At 47.2% G+C, this 12301-nt stretch overlaps 1 protein-coding gene across 1 annotated transcript in view; it reads left to right on the forward strand.

Annotated features, from left to right (window-relative positions):
• Positions 1-12301, forward strand: part of LOC137519319 (solute carrier family 22 member 13-like) — a 64871-nt gene that overhangs the window by 31057 nt on the left and 21513 nt on the right. The window contains exons 7-9 of the mRNA XM_068238269.1: positions 688-902; positions 2482-2590; positions 5812-6021. Coding sequence (XP_068094370.1) covers positions 688-902; positions 2482-2590; positions 5812-6021 — 534 coding nt within the window. The remainder of the gene's footprint in view (positions 1-687; positions 903-2481; positions 2591-5811; positions 6022-12301) is intronic.

Here is a 12301-nt window from a genome sequence, read left to right on the forward strand (position 1 = left end):
GCAGAAAAGTCAGAGATGCTTGAAAATGGGAAAATTCACTTTTGGCACCATAGTTTGTAAACGCTATAACTTTTACCCAATCCAATAAATATACACTGAATGTTTTTTTTTTTATCAAAGACATGTAGCAGAATAACTTTCGCGCTCAAATGTATAGGAAATTTTACTTTATTTGAAAAATGTCAGCACAGAAAGTTAAAAAAGTCATTTTTTTGACAAAATTCATGTCTTTTTTGATGAATATAATAAAAAGTAAAACTCGCAGCAGCAATCAAATAGCATCAAAAGAAAGCTGTATTAGTGACAAGAAAAGGAGGTAAAATTCATTTAGGTGGTAGGTTTTATGACCGAGCAATAAACCGTGAAAGCTGCAGTGGTCTGAATGGAGAAAAAGGCTCTGGTCCTTAAGGGGCGAAAAGACTGTGGTCCCGAAGTGGTTAATGGGCTAATTTTTCTTCACAAGTACACTTTTACAATTTATCTTGCAGGATCACCCCACTTTGAATAGATTTATCAGTTTTTTATGTGCAGGCTGACAGGAAAAAACATTGGTTTTATTCAATAGCTTCTGTCTTTGTCCATTTTCTTTATGTCTAAAAAAAGACTCCCACTTATACCCCATTCCTAGTCTTTGGCTCTTCTTCTTTGCTTCTTATTCTTTTTTTTATTGCTTTGCTCTGGTTTCAGGTGCGTGAATAGCCTGGTTTATTATGGATTAAGTCTGAATGTTGGGAGTTTTGGTCTGGACATATACTTCACCCAACTTATATTTGGACTTGTAGAAGTTCCAGCTCGTCTTAGCTCCATGTTTGTCGTGCAGTTCCTGGGACGGAAGCCCAGCCAATCACTGTATCTTTTAGTTGGTGGAACTGTTTGTCTTGTTATAACTGCAATACCAAAATGTAAGCATCTATATCATTATTTTTGCAAATATCTGGATTACCTCAGATGAGGGAAAATACAATGACAAAGGGAACTGTGAAGGCAAGAGCCTCTAAGTGTAGCATGTGGCTCAAATTGGAAGGATGATATAATATATATATATATATACTCACTTAAAAACCACCCCATGGGGCAACCACTTAAAGTGAAAAAGATGGTAGCAGGGGAAAAAAATCATACATAGCAAATGAAGACATTAAGCAATAAAAGATAGATCAAGAAATGATTGATACCCCCTGTGTAATTCATTCATGTTGTTTGATCCACCTCGAGCCTGCTGGTCAGTATCTTTACTTCTGGCAGATATGAAGAAAAACAAACAGCACCAACTGCCCTTCTCTATGAATACACCCACTAACAATGTTGGCAACAACCATTATTTCCCAGAATACACTGAGATTAACAGACAGGACACTCTGGGGGAAGGTTTTTATCACAATATCAGGCATACAGATGTCCCTGATGATCTGTTTGAGAAAAGGTAAAGATTTCTCATGGGAAAAGGGGTATCAGCAGGGCCAGATTTACCATAAGGCACTGTAGGCACATGCCTACAGGCATCTGATGATGAAAAGGCATCTCACCCCACTCCCCAAGTGCCTCCCTCCCTCCTTCCCTATGCAGAGTCCTCAGCGGAGTGTAAAATGAGAGGTTAGGCTTAGGGCTAAGGGTAGGGTTAGGCGCCACCAGGGGGGATGATTAAGGGTTACGGGACACCAGGACGGTTCTATTTAAGGCATCAGAAGTGAGAGGGTTCTGTGTTGGGCATCAGTAGTGAGAGGGTTCCGTGTTAGGCATTGGATGAGGGAGGGTTCTGTGTTGGGCATCAGCAGTGGGAGGGTTCCGTGTTAGGCATCGGATGAGGAAGGGCTCTGTGCTAGGCATCAGTAGTGAGAGGGTTCCGTGTTAGGCATTGGATGAGGGAGGGTTCTGTGTTGGGCATCAGTAGTGGGAGGGTTCTGTGTTGGGCATCAGTAGTGAGAGGGTTCTGTGTTGGGCATCAGTAGTGAGAGGGCTCTGCGTTAGGCATCAGTAGTGGGAGGGTTGAAGAAAGGTTCTGTATTGGGCATCGGTAGTTGGAGGGTTTTGTGTTATGCATCGGCAGAAATGTGTGAGAGTAGGTTTAGTCATAGTAAAATATCAGTAAAGATAACCAATATCGCAAACGGTATCAATATTCTGCTAGTGGCCATCTTCTATGTCCAATTTTTCTAAGGCGCCTTTTTTTCATTTATGCATGTAACCATGCAGCTGATTCGATCTGTATGGAGCTGGACACTGGGGGATACTACACTATACCAGTGAGGATCAGGCAACACCGATAGTACATTCAGTGGGCTACATAGAGCTGGGTTTAGTTTATTTACAGTTTTCTCACTACAGGTTCCCGTAAAATGTATTTTGTGTTGTCAGTGCACAACGGTATACATGTATTTTTCAAAACAAAGCATATGTAATTTGACGTGCTTGTGCAATTTTATAAGTTACTGTCATCTCTAAGAAACTGGCTTTTATAATACATTTTTGTTCCTTTTCTAGCATTGCCTGTTGTAACCACAGTGCTGGCAGTGATTGGGAAATTTGCAATTGCAGGTTCATTTTCAATCTGTCATATGTATACTACAGAGTTATTTCCTACTGTCATCAGGTGAGACATTAACAAACAGCCATACCAGTCTCCTCTGCTTTCTCTTGAAACAGGTCAATAAATTGTTTATTCTTATTTTAAGAATTCATGATACTGTATTTGTTACCATGTATTGCAGGCAATCAGGGCATGGTAGCCAGATGATCTCTAGATAATAATTTAAGCAGGCAAATCCATCTAGACAGGCCCGGATTTACATCCCAGGAGCCTATAGGCACAGATGTCCTGGCACCCTATACTTCACCCTCCATGAACCTATAAACCCCCACCGAACCACACCACAATTGTGCTGGCTGGCCCAGCTGTCACTTCTCCCTTACATAGGTAGCTGCAGGTGTCCCTTAGCATTAGTTAGCCAGATGTGCCCTCAGTATTAAGTAGCTAGAGGTACCTCCGACTGAAGGAAGTTCTCGTCAGTGGAATGACGAGAGCTGGGTGAGTAACCTCTAATTAACGCTCTGCTAAAGGACTCTGCATAGGGAAGGAGGAAGGAAGGCACTAGGGGAGGGGACTGAGCAGCCTTTCTATCATCAGTCGTCTGTAGGCTTGTGCCTACAGTGCCTTATGGTAAATCCGGCCCTGCATCCAAATAAAAAAAAAATTAAGTAGCCATGTGCCTCAAGATACCAGAATTAAGTAGCCATGTGCCACCAGATACCATGATTAAAGGGATACTTAAGTCTGATAAAAAAAAAAGACTTTTACTCACCCGGGGCTCCCCTGAGCCTAAGGCAGCTGAACGGTGCCGTCGCCATGTCCCTCCGATGCACCTGGACTCGCCGGCGGCAACTTCCAGTTTGGCTAATTATCCGCGTTCCCGGCCCCAATAGCACCCTCTATCATGCTATTGCAGCCGGGAACACGGGTAATCTGTCAGCCGGTGACGGCCAAACCGGAAGTGGCCGCCGGCGAGTCCAGGTGCATTGGAGGGACACGGCGAGGGCACCGTTCAGCTGCAGGGGGCTGAGGGGAGCCCCGGGTGAGTAAAAGTCATTTTTTTATCAGACTTAAGGTTCCCTTTAAGCAACAGTCCCTGACTTCCACATTCCCCTACTAAGAAAGTACCTAATTCCCTCCCTTCAGCAACTGGGTATTGCTGGCACCCGGATTACAGTAATTTTGTAGCCAGCACCCAGCCCGTTGCATCACGGGTGCCAAAATGACCTGCTGAAATGACCTGTCTCGATATATGAGCCCCCCAGTTAGCAGACAGTGTTTGGTAGCCAGATGACCCCTCAGATAGTATTCAGTAGCTAGATACACCCCTCAGAAGTTTCATCATTACAGTCCTGGCCAAAAGTTTTGAGACTGTCAGAAATATTGAGAATTAGAAAAGTTGGTGCTTAAGTTTTTATAATAGCAATTTGCATATACTCCAGAATGTTATGAAGAGTGTTTAGATGAATTGCATAGTCCTTCTTTGGCATGAAAATTAACAATCCCATTATCCCCCCAAAAAAACCTTTCCACTGCATTTCATTGCTGTCATTAAAGGACTTGCTGAGATCATTTCAGTAATCGTCTTGTTAACTCAGGTGAGAATGTTGACGAGCACAAGGCTGGAGATCATTATGTCAGGCTGATTGGGTTAGAATGGCAGACTTGACATGTTACAAGGAGGGTGATGCTTGAAACCATTGATCTTCCATTGTTAACCATGGTGACCAGCAAAGAAACACATGCAGCCATCATTGCGTTGCATAAAAATGGCTTCACAGGAAAGGATATTGTGGCTACGGAGATTGCACCTAAATCAACAATTTATAGGATCATCAAGAACTTCAAGGAAAGAGGTTCAATTCTTGTTAAGAAGGCTTCAGGGCGTCCAAGAAAGTCCAGTAAGCGCCAGGATCATCTCCAAAAGAGGATTCAGCTGCGGGATCGGAGTGCAACCAGTGCAGAGGTTGCTCAGGAATGGCAGCAGGCAGGTGTGAGTGCATCTGCACGCACAGTGAGGTGAAGACTTTTGGAAGATGGCCTGGTGTCAAGAAAGGCAGCAAAGAAGCAACTTCTCTCTCAAAAAAACATCAGGGACAGACTGATCTTCTGCAGAAAGTATGGTGAATGGACTGCTGAGGACTGGGGCAAAGTCATATTCTCTGATGAAGCCCCTTTCCGATTGTTTGTGACATCTGGAAAAAGGCTTGTCAGGAGAATAAAAGGTGAGCTCTACCATCAGTCCTGTGTCGTGCTAACAGTAAAGCATCCTGAGACCATTCATGTGTGGGGTTGCTTCTCATCCAAGGGAGTGGGCTTTGCCAAAAAAACACAGCCATGAATAAAGAATGGTACCTAAACACCCTCCAACAGCAACTTCTTCCAACAATCAAACAACAGTTTGGTGAAGAACAATGCAATTTCCAGCATGATGGAGCACCGTGTCCTAAGGCAAAAGTGATAACTAAGTGGCTTGGGGACCAAAACATTGAAATTTTGGGTCTATGGCCTGGAAACTCCCCATATCTTAATCCCATTGAGCAGTGGCGTAGCTAAGGAGCTGTGGGCCCCGATGCAAGTTTTACAATGGAGCCTCCCAAGCACTCTATACATAACAATTGATACGGTGCACCAAAACCTGCCAATGGCAATTACAGTGTCAGAGGTGCAAGAAGGGGATGGGGAACATTTAAGTTAATGATTACCACTATTCAAAGTATCTATAGAAGTGATTATTATGAGCACAGGACCAATAGATAGCTAATACTGTAGTTGAAGGAGGGCCCTTCGGGGTCTCTCTGACCCAAGGGCCCTGATGCGGTCGCATCCTCTGCAACCCCTATTGCTATGCCCCTGCCATTGAGAACTTGTGGTCATTCCTCAAGAGGCGGGTGGACAAACAAAAACCAACTAATTCTGAGAAACTCAAAGAAGTGATTATGAAAGAATGGGTGGCTATCAGTCAGGATTTGGCCCAGACGTTGATTGAGAGCATGTCCAGTCGAATTGCAGAGGTCCTGAAAAAGAAGTACCAACACTGCAAATACTGACTCATGATGTTCACACTCATAACAAGCGCAGCCACAAAAACACCTGATCTGAAATATAGTCCCCTTTATTGGAGGAAGGGAAGGTCAGTAGTTGGGACCTCCGATAGCTCTGGGCCACCTGTGGCTGCAGGGGCTGCTCCCCTCTAGTTATGCCCTTGGCTGACATAATAACTTTGTGGACCAGTAGAAGATAAACACAAATGATCTGATATTAGCGAGTTGTGTTTCTTGCAGGCAAAATGGATTGGGCATCTGCACTATGACAGCCCGAATAGCTGGAATAATTGCCCCTCTTATTAGTCTCCTGGTCAAATATCACCCAGCCATCCCTATGGCCATATATGGCAGTGGACCCATCATTGGAGGTCTCCTTTGCTTCCTCCTACCAGAGACACGGAATAGAGACCTGCAGGACCATACACAAGAGGCCAATGGCCTTCCAAGGTAAGTGTATAGTGTGAATATTACTAGCATCTCATTGACCACCACCAATATTTTGTTATGCGCACTTTGGGACTATTAATAACTAACCAAGATTCAACAGCTGATTAAGATATTTCTCCCTCTCTCTGTGAATACAAAACTGTGCTTGTGCAAAGCATTCCTGATACAAAGTCACACAGTTAAGGTAGCCATACACTGGTCGATTTGCCATCAGATTCGACCAACAGATAGATCCCTCACTAATCGAATCTGATCAGAGAGGGATTGTATGGCTGCCTTTACTGCAAACAGATTGTGAATCGATTGCAGCATGAAACCGTTCACAATCTGTGGTGGTGGTGGTGCTGCTGCCGCTGCTCCCCCTCCCCCCCCCCCATACATTACCTGCTCCGCCAGTGCGACTTCCCAGGTCTCCGCTGTCTTCTCCGCTCTGGTCTGGTCTCCGGGTCCGGCATGATTCACTTCTTCCTGTCTGGGGGAAGTTTAAACAGTAGAGCGCCCTCTACTGTTTAAACTTCCTCCCGGGACAGGAAGAAGTGAAGCATGCTGGACCCGGAGACCAGACCAGAGCGGAGAAGACAGCGGAGACCTGGGGAGTCACGCCAGCGGAGCAGGTAATGTATTGAAGCTGTATTGCGTCGGTCGTTGGGCACTCGAACGCCGCTAGCGACGCGCTCCCTACCCGCGGGCGATCGACGGTAATTTCCCGCACGGAGCGATCGACGGGATGGATCTATTTCGGGACGAAATAGACCGAAATTTAGCGTGTAGATCCCAGTGATCGAATCTGCCGTCGATCGGCGGGGAATCGGCCTAGTGTATGGCCAGCTTAACTCCGAGTTATTATTATTTAGCATTTACATAAGGCTGACATCTTCCGTAGTGCTTTACAGAATACATAGTTTTGACATTAACTGTCCCTAAAAGTGGTTATACATTGGTCGATATGGCCAATAGATAGATCCCTCTGATCATTATCTGATCAGAGGGATCTATCTGGTCGAATCCCTCGACACACTCCACACCGATCAATCAATTTTGGCATTCAATCTAATGTAAACTTGTGTGTGACTGCCAGGTTTCCCAGTGTCCCCTGGGCGGTGTAGGGGTGGATCTCACCTGTCCATGGCACGGTACCGGTGTCTTCTCCTCTGGTTGCTTCTTCCTCTCCTCTCTACACTCCTGAGTCCTACGGCACTTGTGAGATGTAACTATACAGGTCTAACTCTAGGGGCAGTGTGGCACATACCTTATGTTACCACTAGACGCCTCCAGTATTTGGACTCTATGTCACACAGACGCCTGGGGACTTAAAGAGAACCTGAACTCAAAAGTCCTCTCTGCTGTAAAAGATACGAAACAGCATAATAACCTTTAAACAAAAACATTTCTTTGTTACAGCTGATACAAATCTTAAAATAAATGTGCATGGATTCTACTTCCTGATTCATGGTGGCAGACCTATTGTGAACAACCTGTGGTTTCAAATGAGCTTATCTGTCATCTCTGCCATGGGCAGTCATGTGACAAAGGGAAGAGATCGGATTACAACTTGTGATTAGACACAAATGAGGGGGAATTAGAAAGGATAAACTCTCTAAATACATACAGGGTGCATTTCTCTATGTTTTCCTTCTGTCCTGTGCAATAGTTCAGGTCCACATTAAGAGTGAAGATAGAGAAAGTAGCCAGCAGGGAGAGAAGACACCAGAACTGCGCCACGGACAGATAAAAGTAGCTCCTGCTGCCGCTGTTGCCCATCACAAAATAGAACACCGCTAATGACAATCTGCTGCTGATTGACCAAAAGGTTTGTGTCCTCCTCCGTTCTGCCATATGGACAATGTCACTGCAGTGCTATGGGTTATAATCACTGAGGCATGTGGAGGAGGAACTTCACAAGCAACGTATGTTGAAGTAAAGTGCATAGCAAGACCCGCAGCCCATAAACAGAGTCAGGATGAATGTCACACTTCGTCCTGATGGCCAATTCATACTACCACATGTGATCAGAAGCCTCTGATTAAGGGTGAAGTGGTTGTCAGGCTTGAGGGTGCCACTCACCTTCAGGGCCATCCCACCCATGATGCCAGGTGACGCCACATTCCACCCACCCCCTCAATCCCTCCTCCCTCACTCCCCGGCCGACGCTTACCTTCTTGAAACAAGCGGCAGCCAACTCCTGCAGCAGGACAGGCTCATGGGTCCCCCTCACCTGCCCTGCTTCTAGTAGACCTCAGATCGCGGATCTTGCAGCGGCTCCCATAGCTGCGCGTATACCTGAAGTAATTAATTCCTTTCGGTATACACGCGGCTATGGAAGCTACGGCAGGTCACGCAGATCTGAGGTCTACAAGCAGGACAGGTGAGGGGGGCCCGTGAGCCTGTCCTGCTGCAAGAGGTGGCCGCCACTTGCTTCAAGAAGGTAAGCGGTGGATAGAGATGGCAAGAACCTCTGATTTTCGGTTCATGAACCGCGAACGCGAACTTCTGCAAAAGTTTGGTTCTCGTGAACTTCCGCGAACCGCTATAGACTTCAATGGGGAGGCGAACTTTGAAAACTAGAAACACTTATGCTGGCCACAAAAGTGATGGAGAAGATGCTTCAAGGGGTCTAACACCTGGAGGGGGGCATGGCGGAGTAGGATAGACGCCAAAAGTCCCGTGGAAAATCTGGATTTGACGCAAAGCAGCATTTTAAGGGAAGAAATCACATTGAATCCTAAATTGCAGGCCTAAAGTGCTTTAAAACATCTTGCATGTGTATACATCAATCAGGGAGTGTAATTAGAGTACTGCTTCACACTGACACACCAAACTCACTGTGTAACGCACAGCAAATAGCGGTTTGCGTAGTGACGGCCGTGCTGGACTGGTGCGCACCATGGCGAGAGTGCAGGCCGTGGCGGTTTTCCAGCCCATATGGTCGCTGGGCTGTGGTAGCTCAATAATAGAACAACAGTGACTGTCCAGCTGATCAAATTTGGTTTGTCCACAATGAAGCAACGACCTTATTATCTTGGGTGTGCCCCCCCCCCCTCCACCCGGGACACTCATATAGCCGTCGGTCATTGTGATATGCAAACCCCTTCACCGCGGCTAGGTAATGATCACGAAGGGGAATTGGCACATGTACATGCCTTTTGTTTTGTTGTTGCAGCTGCAGTGCAGCCAGAAAAATTAGGCAGGCATGTACACGCACCAGAAAAATTATTATCGTGGCCGCTGCTAGCAGCAGCCTTAAAAAATTCAGGAATCCGCCTGGTGTCCTGGACCCTGTAGGTGGTGGCGGAGAAGGCAGTTAAGCAGCCTGCAGGCAGAGGATACTGTGTGGGGAGCGACTTAGTCTTGGGGCAGGCAGTCACACGGCGCGGAGGCAGAGATGCTGTGTGTGGGAACTGACTTAGACTACGGGTGGGCAGTAGCTCTCCAGGATCCATGCCGCATTACTTTTGATAAAGATGAGGAACTGAACACTTTTGTGACTTAGGTGACTTCTCTTCTCAGTGACAATGCCCCCAGCTGCGCTGAAGGTCGTTTCTGACAGGACGCTTGAGGCAGGGCAAGACAGAAGTTGGATGGCAAATTGTGACAGCTTTGGCCACAGGTCAAGCCTGCGCACCCAGTAGTCCATCGCTGCTCACAGTGTCTACATCCACACTTAAAGAGACTCTGAAGCGAGAATAAATCTCGCTTCAGAGCTCATATTCAGCAGGGGCATACGTGCCCCTGCTAAAACGCCGCTATCCCGCGGCTAAACGGGGGTCCCTTACCTTCCAAATCCCCTCCGTGCAGCGGGGGATCTCTTCCGCATTGAGGCAGGGCTAACCGCCGCAGCCCTGCCTCACGCGCGTCTGTCAGCTCGTATCTCCCCCGCCCCTCTCAGTCTTCCTTCACTGAGAGGGGCTGGGGAGAGGCGGCGATGCGCCGCTGATAGACGGCGCTGAGAGGCAGGGCTGCAGCCGTTAGCCCTGCCTCAACAGCAGCAAAATCTATGACTAAGTTGGTCGTAGATTTTGCAGGGGGGGGGTAAGGGACCCCCGTTTAGCCGCAGGATAGCAGCGTTTTAGCAGGGGCACACATGCCCCTGCTGAATATAAGCACTGAAGCGAGATTTATTCTCGCTTCAGTGTCTCTTTAAGGCCAGGTAGTCGGCTACCTGCCAGTCCAGGCGTTGGTGGAGGGTGGATCCGGAAGGGCTAAGGCGAGGCATTGGACTAAAGAATATCCGCATGTCCGACATCACCATGAGATCGCTGGAGCGTCCTGTCCTTGCCTGCGTGGAAATGGGAGAAGGATTACTGGCAATTGTGTTGGGCTGTGACATCAACCTTAAACGCATTGTAAAGCATAGTTGCCAGCTTGTTCTGCAAGTGCTGCATCCTTTCTGCCTTCTGGTGATTTGGAAACATCTCCGCCACTTTGTGCCTATACCGAGGGTCTAGTAGCGTTGCCATCCAGTACAGCTCATTCCCCTTGAGGTTTTTTATACGGGGGTCCCTCAACCGGGTCAGTGAAAAATGGTGCCCCATTCAATTACATTATCAAACGATATTTATCGTTTTAAAAGGTTAAAAAATGGCGCCGTCCTTTTGAATGAAATTTATCGTTTTAAACCTTTTTTTTTTTGGTCCTGCCTGAACGATATTTATCGTTTTAAGCCCTGCTTTGCTGCCCTTTGGAAAATGTGTGCCCGCCGAATTTAACGTTTAATAGCACAGCCCCCTTAAAAGCTAAAGACACCAAATTTGCAGGTAATGTTAAGAAGAAAATTGTGAACAAGAGGAAACATTTTTTTTTCAAAAAGACCTTATAGTTTTTGAGAAAATCGATTTTGAATATTCTTCTTCTGACCGTGGGAAAATTAAGCGCCCGCCGACTTTAGCGGTTAATAGCAAAGCCCCTTTAAATGCCAGAAACACCAAATGTGTAGGGAATGTTAAGAAGAACATTGGGAACACGAAGAAAACACAAATTGTTCAAAAAGACCTTATAGTTTTTGAGAAAATCGATTTTAAATGTTCAAAGAGGAAAATGTATCTATTTAACCACTTGATGACCCAGCCTTTAACCCCCCTTAAGGACCAGCGCTGATTTTGCTGATCTGTGCTGGGTGGGCTCTACAGCCCCCAGCACAGATCAAACACCAAGGAGAGCGACCAGATCGCCCCCCTTTTTTCCCCACTAGGGGGATGATGTGCTGGGGGGGTCTGATCGCTCCTGACTGCGTGTGGCTGGCGGGGGGGGGGGGCACCTCAAAGCCCCCTCTTCCGCAGGATTCCCCCTCTCCCTCTCCTCCCTCCCTTCCCCGGAGATCGGAGGCTGCACAGGAACGGATCTGTCCTGTGCAGCCTGTAACAGGCTCCTGCCTGTCATGTGACAGCGATCCCCGGCCGCTGATTGACCGGGTATCGCTGATCTAGTACAACGCTGCTACTGTTAGCAGTGTTGTACAAATGTAAACAAAGCGGATTATTTCCGCTTGTGTTTACATTTAGCCTGCGAGCCGCGATCGGCGGCCCGCAGGCTATTCACGGAGCCCCCCGCCGTGAATTGACAGGAAGCAGCCGCTCGCGCGAGCGGCTGTTTCCTGATTAATTAGCCTGCAGCCGGCGACGCAGATCTGCGTCACTGGTCCTGCAGCTGCCACTTTGCCGACGCGCGTTATGAGTGCGCGGTCGGCAAGTGGTTAAATCGCGTAATGACATTTCTGCGGGGAAACAATTCCCGCCGACTTTAGCAGTTATTAGCAAAGTCCCCTTAAATCCTAGCAACACCAAATTTGCAGGATATGTTAAAAGGATACTAGGAAACAATATTTAAAAAACATTTGAAAAATGTTATTTATTTATTCTTTCAATTAAAATTTTTGTGTCATGTTCTGAGTGTGGGAAAATTTTGAAAAAAATTACGTGGGGTCCCCCCCAGAATGCGGAGCCCCGGCCGACTGATGCTTCACACCCTGAGCTATACCAGCCCGCATGGTCCATGGTATGGGGGAGCTTCGGGGGGGGAGGGGCGGCCAAGCCTTCCCCTCCCCCCGGAGACCTTGTCCAATCCATGGACAAGGAGCTCTTCCCCACCTCCGGTGCCCCAGGAGGAGGTGGGGGCGACGACTCCCTGGGGGGGGGGTTCATGGTGGCATCTGGGAGTCCCCTTTAAGAAGGGGAACCCAGATGCCTGCCCCCCTCCCAGGAGAAATGAGTATAGGGGTGCAAAGTACCCCTTACCCATTTCCATAAAGAGTTAAATGAAAGAAAAACACAACAACGAGAAAAGT

The sequence above is a fragment of the Hyperolius riggenbachi genome, chromosome 5 (genome assembly GCF_040937935.1).
Source record: "Hyperolius riggenbachi isolate aHypRig1 chromosome 5, aHypRig1.pri, whole genome shotgun sequence".
NCBI lineage: Eukaryota > Metazoa > Chordata > Amphibia > Anura > Hyperoliidae > Hyperolius > Hyperolius riggenbachi.